This window comes from Pagrus pagrus, assembly GCF_965226575.1.
Source record: "Pagrus pagrus genome assembly, chromosome: 5".
NCBI lineage: Eukaryota > Metazoa > Chordata > Actinopteri > Spariformes > Sparidae > Pagrus > Pagrus pagrus.
This window is the reverse complement of record NC_140189.1, coordinates 16099280-16115716: the sequence shown is the minus strand read 5'-3', so window position 1 is coordinate 16115716 and position 16437 is coordinate 16099280. Positions and strand designations below refer to the sequence as shown.

General features: G+C 43.6%; 1 protein-coding gene and 1 long non-coding RNA gene across 2 annotated transcripts; one reads left to right on the top strand and one right to left on the bottom strand.

The window, feature by feature from the left end:
- Positions 1-7528: 7528 nt before the first annotated feature.
- On the bottom strand, positions 7529-9883 carry LOC311257043 (POU domain, class 3, transcription factor 4-like). The gene has a single exon (XM_084352494.1). The coding sequence runs from the start codon at positions 9807-9809 to the stop codon at positions 8721-8723; it is 1089 nt and encodes a 362-aa protein (XP_084208620.1). The 5' UTR covers positions 9810-9883; the 3' UTR covers positions 7529-8720.
- Positions 9884-10865: 982 nt separating this feature from the next.
- Positions 10866-15742, top strand: LOC311257044. The gene is made up of 3 exons (XR_014622564.1): positions 10866-10918; positions 14723-14777; positions 14995-15742. It is a non-coding gene; the product is annotated as an uncharacterized lncRNA (long non-coding RNA).
- The last annotated feature ends 695 nt before the right edge of the window (positions 15743-16437 follow it).

Genomic DNA, 16437 nt, shown 5'->3' with positions numbered 1-16437 from the left:
ATTTTGTTCATAAGTTGGACTTACAAGATGACATATCGAATTTCCTTCCTTCATGGTGAGGTAGAACATGTTTTCATCGTCTACTTTCTGATAAAACCATTAAAAATGTTATCTGTGACATGTTAAAACATAGCTATAGTAGCACAAGTAGATAGTGTTATATTGCTGGCATACTCATGTGAGTTACACAGTAATATCAGCCACTATACATTCCTGTACTGTGAAGTGAAGTGAAGAAGCTACAGATTTACCAATTTAATATCCGCCCAATTATAAAATATGGTCCACAATGTCCATCAATGTTTTTGCTGATGATGTCACAGTGTAGTTGACCTTTGACCTTTTGGATATAAAACCTCATCACTTCACTACTGGTAGATATTTTTGACACAATTACTAATAGGCGTATGAATTCCTGTGATGTCACTCAGGACTGACACCCCTGAAAACATAGAAATCTCAAATATCTCAAAACCTTATGCAAATTAAAGCAGCTTTAATTGATTTTTTTGGCCACTATTGGGAAATGGAACAAGATGTAAATATAATACTGACATATTATCATCTCTTAAAGGTCATATGGTAAATATGATGAAAAAATTTAAATGTTGATGATTATTGACACATACAGCAGAGAAGAAGCTACATCAGTCGTGTTTCTGGCCTCCTGGCAAACGTAAGTCCAACATTTACTCAGCAAATGTTTTATTTTCCATCAACTCCTGAGGGAAATATGTTTCTTTAGCTGCTATATGCTCTTTGCTAAAGTTAATCTGTCATTTGGTGCTGGACAGGGAGCTTACAGTCGGTTTATCAGAGCTGTTTTCATTATAAACAGCTGCTGGTCACGGCTGGAAATATTAATAACATTGTGAGAAAACCAAAACACTAAAGTTGAGGGATGTAAAACCAAAACTGAGTTAATCGATGCTGAAACGCCTCGTTTGGTGAACTCTGTGGGTTTCTTGTTAAGAGTGAGCTTTCACATAACATGTAGTCATTTGATCCATTGTTAATAAAAAAAAAAATTAAAAAATGTTGCAGCTTTAAATTCAAAGTAATTCCCATGGTTAGATAATAGGGTTAGGGCTGTGACAACAATATTTTTGTTATAAATTAATTGATTAGTGAATTAAACGTGTAGCCAATCAAATGAAAAAAATGTGAAAAATGATCACAATTTCCCAGAGCCCAAAGTGACATCCTCAGTCCAAAACCCATCGGTGACAGAGAACTTTTAAAATCCCCCCAGTTTAAAAGGGTTAGTTTTAAGAAAATGTAGCTAACCAGCAAATGTTTAAAAACAATTGGCAACTTATTTTCTTTCCATATATCAATGGATTAATGGACTAGTTGTTGCTGTTAAAAAATGACCACATCCCAAGCTGCTTCATCTCCCTTTGTGTCCTCCCAACATAGATGAGATGCAGAGCGTGCTAGCCGCCGCTAGGTGGTATCACTATCCAGTACATGAGAAGTTATTGGGCTGTTGAACACACAGCGTCCCTCAGTGGGTCTGTGTCCTACCCTTATGTAAATGATCAGTCTCGCCTGCTTCCATTTTGTCTGTCCAACCCCCCACTCCCCCAAGACTATGAGCTCCTCTAACCAGTGGTGTGTAAAGTGTGTGTGTGTGTATGTTTGTGTGTGTCAGAGCTGTCATGACCAGACAGCAGAGGATGGAGATCTAGGGAGGAAAGCAGATGGATTGAGGCACAAGGACTGCTCCCATCAATGCACACACACACACACACACACACACACACACACACAGATTGGCCTATGGAGCAGCTGTTGTCCTTTTTCTGCGACTGTCCGAGCTGACTCCATGTCCTCCTCTCTCTCTCTCTCTCTCTCTCTCTCTCTCTCCTCTCTGTGCTGGATCAGATGCATTTCACAGTCAGCCTGGGAGCTGAGAGGTAAACAGTGGGGCTAATTGTTTTGACATACTGCTCTTTGTTTTGGCCTCCTGGTGCTAATCAACCACTTGGCTAATAAGTCTGCCTGGCAAGGAAAACACAACTGTGTTTAGGCTGGGAGGAAGTAAAAAAAAAAAAAGGGGGGGGGGACAGGTGCTGCAGTCATAGTTGCAGTCCACATTTTGCTCGTCATCCAGAGTTCCCACAGTGCTGCTGTGGCTGGGTAGCGCCCCGCTCAGGTGTGAATCTATTTATCCTCATTAACGAGCGTCTCCCCAAAGTCAGCCAATTAACACGCTGCTCCTAATGAAGCCATTAGCTGTCAGATGAGGTAGAGGCAGTGCTTGTCATCGGTCCACTGTGTGCATGTGTCTGTGTGTGTGTGTGTGTGTGTGTGTGTGTGTGTCCGCTCTTGCTGCTAATAAAAGCAAGAGAATTAATGGAGTGAGCGTGTGTGATAATGAGTTAATGTGGAACAAGCAGGACGAGCAGTGATCAGCCCTCTGTCTCAAATGAAGATATCAGACACAGTGATTTACTCTCTCGGAGCCATAAACAGGCCTCACCACTCGTTCATGTTTGTGTGTGTTTAATAGACAGGGTAAGTGGAACGGCCAAATGCAGAGCATGCTACTCAGGCTCTGTAGTTTCTGAAAGGAGACCTCTTGACTGCAGGTGTGCAGCCGCGTGCGACCACTTCACATCACATCAGAGTTTGCAGCCTCAAAATAACAAACTGTGGACGTCACTCAGAGCTGCCGAGCTCCTTAATGGAGCTATCACACGGCACAACCTTAATGTGGTTTTAATTGTCAAAGTAATTGCAAAGACATGACTGGCACAGCCTCAGCAGACAGGAACAATAAGATCACAGGGGCAGCTGTGCTACTGACACCATTTTTTTTAGATTTAATTGTTTGTCAGTGACTGAACATAAAAATGTGAGATTTCTCAGAGCCTGCAGTGATCTCGAGAGGTGAGGAGGAGATTCAAAGGGTGAAATTGTGTTTTTTAAGGGGTAGCTCCACCAATTTTACACATTAAAGTCTGATGCATATGTGAAAAAAGTAGTACAGAGCCTTTTGTGGCTCCAGAGGAAGCTGCATGTAATCTGATAAATTTCCTCCAGTGATGTAGCTCAGTGGCCAAGTTGCATTGTGGGTAATGTAGGCTCCAGTTTAAAAACAAGTGATCGAAATCAATCCAGCAGAACCAGAAATATTGTTTTTTTTATTCCACACAAATTTTATTCATTCTCAAAACTTGCTGCCCACATTACCCACAATGCAACTTTGCCACTGAGTGACATCACTGGAGGCAGTTTATCAGATTACATGCAGCTTCCTCTGGAGCCACAAAAGGCTTTATACTACTTTTTTCACATATGCCGTAATACTCCCAAAGACCTTTAAATTAACTTTAACGTGTAAAACGGGGGAGTTACCCTTTAGAAAAAGGGAATTTTAGATTTGACATGTTTTCTGCTCATGATGACTCTTCATTTTGGGATCCCCTTGGCTGGATGCACTGTACATCCTACAAGCTGTAGCTGAAGCTGCCCCGCCCTGTCAGGGGATGCCAGAGCTGGGGATATGAAATTGATTTTAACATTATGGCATTAATAATATTGCAGATTCTTCTTGTTCTTGTTCTTCTTCTTCTTTGACACCCCCACTCCCCTCCCCTCCTCATCCACTCCGCTTTCTTCTCTCACTTACTCTGCAGTTGATCCTGTCCTCTAACGCACCATTGTAGCCAACAGAGGTCCTCTGCCCTCCAGTGATCAGTTATCAAGTTTGGTTAGGTTCACTTAGAAGTCGTATCAGCGCCCTGCAGAGGCATGGCTGCTTCTATTTTCAAGTCAAAACACACACAATGTGATGAATCAGTGCGTAAATGCTGCCTGCAACAAGTGTGAAAAAGCCGGGCCAGAGAATGTGTTTATACGATTCAAAGCATGCAAATTGTGCAACTAAAAAATGTGTAATTCCAAAGCAAATGAAAAACCAGACTTAGAGTGTCAGGCTGAGATACAGAGAACAACATTTCTTAATGACTGACTGTTACTGGTAGTGCTCTGACTTCAGGACATGGTGTTTCAGAGCTGGTGTTCTTTTATTGGTCGTCCGTTGTGTGCGTCTGTGAGGCCTGTGTGACTGATCCACTTCTGCTGTTAATTTTTATCCTCATATAAACACTGCCCTACATTGCTCAAGTAGATATATACAAATATATAAATATATTTATAAGGGAGTCTCACAGAATATCTTGTAAGTTTACTAAGTATAAAACACCCATATGATGAAATATTAGATAACATAATTTTTCATTAGTTTTGTGAACTATTTTTCAGAACTTAAAGGTCCAATTTGTAAGAAAAGTTAATTTTTGAGTCTCATTCCCAACCCATCAAATACTGATGCTTTGGGATTGTAGGTTGGGTCGGCTGCCGTCCCAAAGCGTTGAGAGTTCAGAATGAGACTCAAAAATGAACTTTTCTTGCAAATAGGACCTTTAATATATCTATTTTAAAATAAAACTTTTTCTTTTTCATTTCTGTTTCACCTGTTAAACACGTTTCTGACATTATTTTCAGTTGTTACCTACCAAGGAGGTTACATTTTCACACATGTCCATTTGTCAGTCTGTTTGTTGGTTTGTGAGCAGGATTACACAAAAACTACTTAACGGATTTCCACAAAACTTGGATGATGGATGTGTGTCGGCCCTGAATAGACCCCATTAAATTTTGGTGCTGATCCAAATAAATCCAGGAATTTGTTTACTCTTTCTTTAACATTGTGTTTTTTGACATTTTTCTGTACAATCATAAAATTATGGCTAAACATTTGTGGTTTCAAGTTTAGAGTGATACAAAGCTATATCGGATTAGGCTGGATTGAATTAAAGGGGACTGTTGGGCCTTGATGGAGGTATGAGCTCCACTCAGTGCCATACTAATTTTAGCCGCTTTTTCTTGCAATTTCATTAATATATAAATTATTTATTTTGTATTTTGTTTTTACATTTAAAGACTCATCATAACAAGTGTAACGTCGATGAAATTTCAAGGTTCCCAACCTGGGGTTGGCACTCCGAGAAGGGGTGGCAAATTCAATCTGAGGGTTTATGAGATTATTGACAGGATATAAAAAAACAAAAACTTATTCCTGCTTTTTACTCTAATCATTCTTGTCATTTTCACATGAATTACTGAAAAATTTCAAACAAGGTAAAGAAAATATATAATTATTTGGAAAACGTACAATATGCAGCTGATTATCAGGGTCAGAAGGAGATATTGCTCTGTTTTAACAACCCAAAAAAAGGGTGGGAACCAATGCTTTTATAGACAAGCTATAACTAAACAGAACAACCAGTATAAAGACCAGACCTATAATGACCCGATAGAAGAGGCATGAAGATACATTTATGACCTTGCAGTTATCTAATGGTGTGATGAGACTCGGTGATGTTGAGTCGATCATTTAAGGAAGAGACAGAGTCGGTAAAGTCCAAAGCCATGTGGCCGACCAGCAGCCGATATTGATTATTCCCATGTATGAATCCACTCATGTGGGTTGCTGTTTGTCTGTGTTCTCCGTACGGCATCGAGACTGCAGCCCCCTGCTCTCCCCCTTTCTCATTAAAGAGATATGTGATGCTGAATGTCCTCTCTTTGACCTCCTGCCATGCCAGTTTTACTGCCAACACTATATATCAGTGGCTCGCAAACTTTTTGTCTGCTTTCTCAGAGAATTTGTGCTCTAAAGTCCCTGCTGTTTAATCCTTTTATTTTCTATTCACTTTATTGACCTTCAGAGATTTTTTCTTTTTTACAAAGCCGGGGGGAAAAATAACACTATTAATAAAAGCTTTGGAAAACAATTTATTTAGAAGAATTTGGTAACCACTTTTTCTTTTCTTTTCTTTTTTTTTTTTTTTACACTTTTGACTTCTTAAGTTTCAACCAAAGTCTTTGAAACAGGATACAGAATAAATTCAAAGAGAACAGAAGGTTTGAGATGAGATGCAATTATAAAAGAAAAAAAAAAAAAAGGTGCGAGTCCGCCGCTGCCATTATCCCCCTGCCAGTAAACAAACCTCAAAACTGCCACTGCACAAGTTCTGCCTCTCTATTGTCGCTGTCCTATCTGATGATCAGTCCGCTCTCACTCAGGATCTGATTCAGACCCTCAATTATCTGCTGGTGCAAAGCCGAGTCATCCGACCTCAAGCATTTTGGGAAAATAATTACCTGAAGTTCATCATTTAAAACCTTTGAAATGTGCTTTCATCTTGCACCTGTTATTATTTTCTCTCTCTGTCCTTTCCCAAGTCAATCATTTTTCCACTGGTGAGCTATTTCTGTGGAGCCATCAGTTACTCTTTAAAGACACATTTGGAGGCTGCTGGTGAGCATCCCGACTGAAGCCTCGTGAGGTGGAAGAGGCTCAAGGATACTGCAGTGTTGCTCTGGACCTTGGCTTGCTTTGCTTGTTTGCTCGGCTGCTGGCTCCCCTTTCATCCAGGGGCATTCTCTCCCCCCACCCCCAGAAATCAGGGATTATTTCAAACTAAAATAGATGGATGGAATCAATCAGCCATGGTTTTACTTTTCTCTTCTTCTACATAACCGCCCTCTTTCACCTCCACCCTCACACCCTTTTCTCCCTCCCTCTCTCTCTCTCTCTCTCTTTCTGTCTCCCCCACCCCCCTCTCTCAGGGCTGCAGACTGAGGAGATGCATAAATTCAGACGCATTAGTATTCCAGTCAGGCTCTCCATTTCAAGGCAAGGCCTAGCACCCTTCCGCCTCTCCTCCTCTCCTCTCCTCCCCTCCTTCACTCTCCCTCTCCAGCTCTATTTTTGAATCATTTAAGCAGCGGCTGCATCCACAGGCCTACTTATTTCCAAACCATCCCTAAATTATTTTTAGGCATTATAATTTTTTTTAAGGGAATATAGCTCTATTTTGCCCTTGCACGGCCAATTATACGCAGCTGTAGTCTTTGAAATGAGATTCATCTGCTTCTGATTGTATGTGTGTCTGAGTGTGTGTGTACGTGTGTGTGTGTGTGTCATTGTGTTTTGCTGTCAGGCCCAGCGGCCCAGGCGATAAATCACGCATGTCTGATTGAGGAGGGCAGAGGGCCCGGACAATAACATTTCAGCGGAACTGCTGGAGAAAGCGTCTCAGTTTGCTGTGATCCGTGGAGCCTGCAGAACCTGCAGCCAAGGTCCTGTTGAACCGCTGGATATTTTACAGCTGTTAGTGGCATGAAAAACTTGGGGAAAAGTTGCCTTTTGACATGACATTGAGGCCGAGTCAAGGTTATGTTGTTGTACGTGTGTGTATAAATACATCAACAGAGCACAATATTCTCTTTAGTGTGAGTATAATCAGTCATAGATTTGGATTAAACCCATTTTCAAAATATGTAAAAATTTAAATGGAGTTTTGAATGAAGAAAAATAATCATACATTTTTGATTATTGCTTCCACTATTTTGATGATGACAATAATAATAATAATAATAATAATAATAATAATAATAAAGGATTTTAATTTGTAAATAGTTTTAAATAATTCTGTTTTGGACAGTGAACAGTTGTAGCAAGAAAAGTGTTTATTACAACATACATAGTTTATTTCAAAACATAATACAAGCTTTATACTGAAAATAAATAATTACTTGAGCTGTCATCGAAATTTGGAATAAAACCGCCGAAACAGTTCAATCTTACTGAAAATATTGTGTTTTTTTTCTTTTACATTGCTAATTAAGTGCATGAATAACTAAGAGCATTTGTTTAAATTAATTACTTCAAAAGGGTAATATATAAAACTGTACAATATTCGAAAAAATACTTAAGAAATAAACCAATAACAGGAGTATTTAAGATTATAAAATTTTGATACTGAACGTACAATAAAATTATAGGCAGGTGTATAGCGTCGTCAACCCCTCTTTCTATTCTCGGCTCTGCTTCAGAGTCCACACAGTTTCTATGGTCGAAGATGATTGAACTCAAATAAATGCATTTATAAATAGCTGTAACTGTGTGTGTCCGTGTGTGTGCGTGTGTGTGTGTGTGTGTGTGTGTGTGGCGGCGCAAGCTACAGGCCATAAGGGAGGAATTCAATAAACAAAAACCCTCCAAGTGCTATTATGTTGGTAGCAACACCTCTACGGCTGCTGACGAGGGCCTATATTTGCATATGCAAAAATAATTACAGATCTGCTACGAGTATGTTACAAAATAATGACTGTAAATATGACGAGGACTAAAGCATCGTATACGCCCGAGGGAAGCATGAGCTGCGCTGTAAAATGGCCTCGATCTGCTGCTGCAACGAATCAATTAAGAAAAAAAAAAAAGTGAGATTATTACTATTTGTTTCACTCCACTGTTCATACAACAGAAGCAAAGTGTGTGAGAGGAGCCCAAAACACATCAGTCCCATCTTATCGTTATTATCGAGCTGATGAGAAGTGGTGACACAAACCAAAGGCGCTGGCAGGTTATTAGGCACATTTTGTATTTATATCCGTGATGTAGAAAATAATTTGGCGGGCTCCAAAGGTAATCTGAAATGTGACGTCTATAGAGTAATGCCCTCATGACAGTTAGAAAATGACGAAGGCTGAACAGGTATCTCTGTCATTGTTATTGTTTCAGTGCTGGAGGCGTGTGGAGGAGTCTGTACCGGGACAGGCGCGGCGGCTGGGAGGCGCCACCGCCGCTGCGCCCCGTGCGCTCCAGAGTCTGTGCCGGGGGAATCCTCCCGGTGCTGCGGTCAGAGATCGTGGCACGAGGAGGCGTCTCCCGCGCTCCCGCTGTGAGAGTAGGGTCCCTCGTGCGGCGGCGGCTCCCCCGGCGGCGTCATGCGCTTCTCCTTCTGCCTCCGGTTGCAGAACCACACGCGCACCACCTCCTTCTCCAGCTGCAGCGAGTCCGCCAGCGAGGTGATCTCCTGCGCGGACGGTTTGGGACACTTGAGAAAGTGCGTCTCCAGAACCCCCTTCACGCTCACCTCGATGGACGTCCTCTTCTTCCTCTTCCTCCCCTGAGCTGCTATCTTGTCTATACTGCTAGAGCTGCCCGTGGACGAGTCCGCCTCCTCCAGCCACTTGTTCAGCAGCGGCTTTAGTTTGCACATGTTTTTAAAGCTCAGCTGCAGAGCCTCGAACCTGCAGATGGTGGTTTGGGAAAAGACGTTACCGTAGAGCGTGCCCAGAGCCAAACCCACGTCCGCCTGCGTAAAGCCCAGCTTGATTCTCCGCTGTTTGAACTGCTTGGCAAAGTGCTCCAGCTCGTCCGAAGTCGGCGTCTCCTCGTCGGAGTGGTCGTGGCAGTGGTGCCCGCCGAGGTCGCTGTGCTCGGGGCTGAGTGTGTCCCTGAGGCCCGGGTGCATGCCTTGGCCCTGCGGGTTGGGTGGAGGTGTGAGGCCACCGTGGTCCAGCATGCCGTTGACAGTGAAGCCCGTCTGGGAGTAGATGTTGATCTGCTGCCCGCTGGTGATGGAGGAGTTGTGGGACACCGGAGTCCCCCAGGCTCCCGGGTGGTTGCCATGGTTGTTGTGATGAGGGGAGTGATGCGCTACGTGCGGGGAGCGGTGATGGATGATGCCAAGCTGAAGGTCCTCTCGGCCTGGTTTCACGTCCTGCTGCTCCATAGAGGCCGACCAGGGGCTGCCCTCCGACAGGCTGCTCGCCCACTGGTGCCCGAGGGGGTGTCCGTTGCTCTGGACGCTCTGCAGATAGTCGCTCTGGAGCAGCTTCTGGTGTCCCCTGTAGGGGCTAGCAGGCTGCATGGCCTGGCTGTCCGGGTGGATCATGGGGCTGGAGCTGAGCAGGGTGTAGGGGCTGGAGGCAGCTGTGGCCATGCTGGCTGCTGAACCCCACTAGTGCTACTGAAGCGAGGGAGCAGCTCAGCCTCTGACATCTCCCTCTCTCTGGAGTCTCGGCAGCAGCCTGGCACTGACTGACAGCCTCCACCACCACTCACAGGCCGACGGAGACGCAGTGACGGCGCGCGTCGACCAATGACAGCGCAGATGCCCGGACCTCCGCCTCTGGAAGCGGAGCTGCGGAGAGGAAAGGGTTACAGGGAGTCGAACCGGAAGTGAGTCGGAATGCTGGTCCAGTGGGTCTGGCTGTGGAACGACGTGCGCGTGGAGCGCAGTTCCTGTTTATTAATTAAAGTTTCCAACTGATTTACGCACGAGTTTATTGCCGCTCCTGTCACCCTTGAGCGCGTGCGAAGGAGGAGATTAAAGCGCAATGGCATTCGTTAGACGTGCCAGCACTTAATTTAGAGGGGATACAATCAAACCAAGAGCAGTTCTCACTGCTAATTATTAACTTTTACAGAATACTTCCTCAGGTGTTTATGGATTGAGCTTCTCGAGATAGTTGAGTTTTACGCACAAGTGTTTTACGCGCAGGACATTCACCATTTTTGGCGAGACAAAAATAACTCTTGTCATGGGCCTTTAACTGCAATTTAGTCCTTAAAATAAGATTTCCATAAGATATTAAAAATGGAACATTTCTCTGACAGCCCAGCTCACACTCTTTGCTGGGAATCTTGTACCCATCGAGCATGTTTACAACCTCAAACTAAATCATTTCTGCATTTTCTCAAAGAAGTACATGTGTCCTCCCGCGCCACACACTCATACTTCCAGTCTTTAAGAATCTCATCAGGTCCTCACAGAGATGAAAAAGATCTATCTGCATATCTGAGAGCTAACTTAGCCGCGTGATTATATTTGCCATTAGAAGACTGCGTCCCGGTCTCCTTATTGGTTTGAAATTCCATTAAATATATTGCTCCGGCTCCCAGGTTAAGCTTGATTTAAATTTGCATACATTTTCATACATTTAGGAGAAATAAAAGAAGGCTGCAGCCACCAGAAAGTCATTAAAGAGCGCTGAGCCGAGGAGCTGCTCGTGGAGACGGAGAGGGGACAGGGAAGGAAGGCCGGAGCAGGTGAGCTGACCGCGGGGGCTGGCTGTGTCGGACAGGGCCGCTGGGTTGAGGGTGGACCGGAGGAATGACAGCGAGGGAAGGGTGGTGACAGGAGAGTGGTGTAGCCTCGTGTTGTCGTGGCGTGCAGGCCTGTGGATGGGTGGGAAATAATTCAACAGATGCGTTCAGCGTGTTTGTTGTTGTGTTCTTCTTCTGATTGCAGTGCGTAAATTCTTCATGTAGTTTACTCTTTGAAATTTCATTAAAAAAGTGGCTGAATATTTGATGCGAACGGCGGGGTTGTTCTAGTGGCCTAGTTTGCTGAGCTGGATTGCTTCGTTGGAGATGAAATTATGCAGAATCGCATGCAAAAAAAAATAAAAAATGTAGCAGATTTATGGCACAGTGTGTGGCTGTGTTTCAAAACAATTCCTTGCATTTTCTTGCGTGACGCACCAACGCGAATTGATTTCTGGAAGATGAATTCTCCATTTAAAGAAAAACGTATCCAGCAAACTCATTCGGTCAACAGAATTCGAGGTTTGACAGAATCGCTATAAAAAAAATTGTTTTTAAATTCACTACATATTTTTTGGTCTCGTTACAAAAATAAAGTGTGCGTTTCTGTGGCGCATGAAGCAGACAGGAGAGGGACTTGTGGAGGGGGTTGTATTGCTCTCGATAGTCTAAGTTTCTGAGTGTAACAGATGCTTCTCTAGAAACGCTCCTTGTGCTGATTCCTTTTATTCACATCAACATTTTTCTGCCGTCGAGCGCGTTTCCATAGCGAGGCGAATAAAAGGCAAATCCCCGCTCCGCGCCTCCAATAAAGAGCCCATTCACAGATAACCCGAGCCAGCCCTGCTACACTTACACCATGCAGGCTCTCTCTCTCACTCTCTCACTTTCTCTCTCTCTCTCTCTCTGCTGCTGCTAAATAACACAAACTAATGAGTCATAATTTCTTTAATTTTGTCTTGATAAAATGGCAGTTTATGCGGCTGTTGGTCGTGTTTGTTTATCTGCGTGTTGGTGTTTATTCGGCGGCTTTGACTAAATCGTTTAGTGATTATCTTCTGACTCAGATTATTTGCTGGAGGCAGTGGAGTAAATAAAAAAAAGAAGGTTTGTTAACTGTTAACCTTCAGTAGGCTGGGGTGATTAAAAAAACTAACTATTATCGAGAAAAAAAATATTTATTGATCCTTTTTTTCCAGTGGAGCGTCATACCTTACATCTTTCTACGTGCCAAACTTGAGCTTAAATTTGCATTTTTTAAGAATTTAGTCTAAGCAGTAATTATGATGCTGGATTAATGGTTTTTCCGGTTTAAAAAGAAAAGAAATCTGCATTCGTTTAATTAGTTCCGGGCTGCAGGTTTGTGCCATGCTGTCAAAGACGTCTGCGAAACAGGAATATATGCATCTGTTTGAATTTAGACGGACCGACTTACGTTGCCACACGCAGGACAAAAAAATGCACATTTTCCTAAGGAGGTTTGGTGTGTCCGTCATTTGTTAACAGGCCCTTCAAATATTTTCTGTCTCTCTATAAATCAGAAGTGATTCAGTTTTGTTTTTTGTTATTTATATGTAAAAATAATTAAAAAATCTTAATGGAGTCCGTTTTTGCGTAAAAGTGCAAATGAGCAGCTCAGACTTAAAGCGTTGTTTGGATTATTTTTTTTTTAAAAGACATTTTCTAGTGATTGTTTTTGTTTCTACTCCATGACACTGTGTTTCCTTTGCCCAAACGCTCTCCTCTCCAGCTCGCTGCTGCAGTCTGTAGATAAATCAGCTTTAGTCTGCTATTGAGACAGCCTTGGGCCTCAGGGCGGGACCTGTCACTTGGTGTCATGACCTTTTTGAAAACTTTCACCATGAAGCCTAAATCTGCTCCTGCGTGCCAGATATGGCCTCGAGTTAAGGACTTGTACAACTGAAACATATCAATCTGTCTTTGCTCTTACTGTTCCTGCTCCGCGGCTGGATTATAAAGAAGAAACCCAGCCTTCATTTTCTCATTAATGTTGATGGGACACTCGTTTCTCTGCTTTGATTTTCGCCTAAAAGTTGAATTTTGTATTTTCTTATTTTGTCCCAGCCCGAAGCCTCCGCGAGCTGAAACGTCCTCTCCTCCCCGGCAGCAGCCTCAAACACTTCACAGGCTCCCAGACAGTAAAATCGATATTCCCATTAACCCGTGACGTCGCTAATAAAGGACAGTGACACCGTGTTAAAACAAGGCGGCCCTTCAACAAAAACAAACCCGAAACTAATCTCACATCGTGTCGCTGACAAGTCGTTTGTTTTCATCACAGACTTGAAATAAAAACGTGTGTTTGAGCTCAGTTTGTGAGGCTGTCCTACACGTCCATCTGTCAGTCACGGAGCCCAAACCTCACCTCTGTGTGTGTGTGTGTGTGTGTGTGTGTGTGTGTGTGTCCAGCAGAGGTGAGCAGGAGGAAATACATCGGACACACCGATGAGTGAATGTAAAGGAAGCTTAAAATCATCCCATGAGAGCGCACAAGTGTACATGTACATTCATAATGCATGAGGCCCGCTCTGGCTCGCGTGGGTCTATTTGAAAATGTTTTCATTTAAGGTGTGTTTTGCTTTTCAACAAGTCTGCAGTGAAGTGCTCGGATTTTTTTGTAATCTAGTGAAGAAAATGAATATCCCTGTCCCGTTCGGCTGCGGGTTGGAGCACGGATTTGGCTGAAAATGGCAAGTTTCCGCGAAATTTAGCGAGAAAAACTTCATTCTTGACATTTGTGACATGGAAGTTCACACCCCAGCGCACGTTGAACCCGCAGTACACGCAATGTGGGATTAATTCAAGACAAGTTTCAGGAGATTTTCAGGTGGATTGTTGTGATTTTGTTCTTCTTTTCAATCTCATTTTTTAATTATGGATTTTCCCCACTTATTATCACAGCGGAAGAGAAGCAATTAATACGAGATAACAGATTAACAAAGCTTTTCCCCATGCCGAAGATCAGATAGGTGAAATGTTTTTAATTTAAGGATAAAACCGCAGGAAAACAAACCTGGTCTGGTTTGAAAATGAGGGTCTTACTCTGAACCAGGAATATATTAAAAAATAGGATCGTTTTTGGCCTAGCTGGTGACATCAGCTTCATGTCGTTTTAAAAATGGCACCTCACCCTGATAATGAAATGTTTAAAAACGGAAGTAAAAAATATAGTAGCAACCAGGATGTACTTCCGTGTCAACTCGATATAGATCCGGTGGGAACGGATGTAAATATGACGTGTGGAAACAGGAATGAGCTGCTGTCACTTTATTGGCCGCCATGACAATATTCTGATAGTGAAGATAAACTTTAAACCCCCTTTTTAAAAAAAACATTTTTAAAATCAGATAAAGTTGTTTTGAATTCTGAACTTCCTTCAAAATGCAGCTCATTTAATTTCCTGGAACGACTCAAAGACGCCAAGTGCGGCGTATAGCTTCAGTGAAACGTCTCAGGTCCTGGATATTAGCATTCCGGCTATGATGCAAATCCCAGCGTAAAATTATTTTTGGGCTTCTGGTTAATTAGAAAATGAATTCAGTCAAAACAACACGCGGGCCTGAGGTCAGGGAGTCTTTCAGCTCTTCGCCGAGAACAAACACTCGCTCGCACAAAAGCAATTGTTGCAATATTATTTTTTATTATCTGCAAGAATTTGAAACACCTGAGCAAAATTGAAACTGTTTGTCCCTCTTGCCTTCACTCAAACAAAGCGAATGTTTGTTGGAGAGATTATTCACCGCTTGCGTGTGTGCGTGTGTGTGTGTGTGTGTGTGTGTGTTACAGGTGCTGTTTGCAGAAGAGGCTAGTGTATTGTCCCTGGGTCAGTGGAGGAGGCAAGGTTGGTGAAAATCTACATAACATTACCATCTGTTAAACTTCAAACTGCTCAAACGCACACGCACGCACACACACACACACACACACACACACACACACACACACACACACACACACACACACACACACACACAGACACAAACACACACTCTTTGCTATAAACTCAGAGCAGTGAGGAAGAGCAGAGAGTCTATAGAAATGTAATGTATGCTCTTCAGCCCCTCTCCAGCACCTCTTCCACATCCTCCTTCTTCTTCTCCTCTTCTGTGCTGAGAGCAGACAAGAGCTCGGGGTTGAGGCCTCCGCCGGCACCAACGAGGAAGAGAAAGGACTCGGTGGCGGAGAGAGGACGGACTCATTGTGAAAACTTCTGCGCCGAAGAAGAAAGAGAAATCAAACGTGGTCGACGCTCGGCGAACAACCCCAGTGAATTTCATGTAGATTTTTTTAGCGAGCAACCAACCGACACACTTTCCCCTGTGGCCCACAAACCCACACACACACACACACACACACACACACACACACACAGGTCCCTCTGAAGGAGCAGGCGGAGCCGGCAGTTGCACATCTGCATTTCAAACACAGACTCTCTGGGATTCATTATTAATTAGCCTGCTGAGCCCTGGAGGACTGGTGATGCTGCCGTCACACACACACTAACACACACAGACGCAGACACACACACACACACACACACACCTCATGACCCCTTTGCCCCCTCTGCTCTACAGTTAGAGAGTCCTCACCAGAATACTGAGCCGTACTGAGCGTCCTCTCCCTCCAATCACATCCCTTCCCCTGATTTCCCGGCTTAATGTTTGGTAAAGGATGATGAATTACAGGAGTAGATGGTTTTATTAAGCTGAGCGCGGCGTAACTGTGTTTAAAACACTGTATTCAATTGAGTTGTTTAGCGCAGAGCTAAATGACACACGTGAGGTAGTTGAGAGGAGCCTGAGGAGCTGTACCGGGTCTTATATCACACCAATAAACATTACAAAACTCCTCTCTGCCTCTGTTTGCTTTATTCTTTGGAAAATAGATTGTTGTGTTTCGCTCGCCCTCTAATTTAGGTGTGTGTGTTTCTGCGCGTGCAGCTCGGCACGTTAACCTCCACCAGCGGCAGATAGAGGCGGATCAGAAAGGCACACAGCGATTATGCATGAGGAATGTCTCCAGGGTCCAGAGAGAGACATCAAACACGGTGCAAGCGAGAACCCTCCGTCCACAACGCACGTCCCACCGCTGCGCAAAGTTGGGGCTGCGCAGTTTACAAAAATAAACACGGCAGGAAGAGACGAACGCTGCGGAGTTTCAGCCTATTGTGTGCCCCCGCCGTTGCCCACGGTTGCATTAGTATGCAGGGAGCCGACATTTGATGCGGAGATCATTCAAGAGCATCAGATCGTGCGCGATTCTCTGACACGTTTGTGACGGGATGATGTGTCGACTGCAAATATTTGAAGGCGAGGTGTTAAATCTGAAATGTGAGCTCCGCCTTGGTGTTGAAAATGGAAGATGTTTTTTTTTTTAATTGAAGACATTATATAATCTGTGCTCCTGCAACATGTGGCTCCGTCCATTCGCCAGATAATATTACCATGGCCAGTGGGGCTATAGGTGGGCAGTGTGTGATCCCTGCACCGCACATCAACACC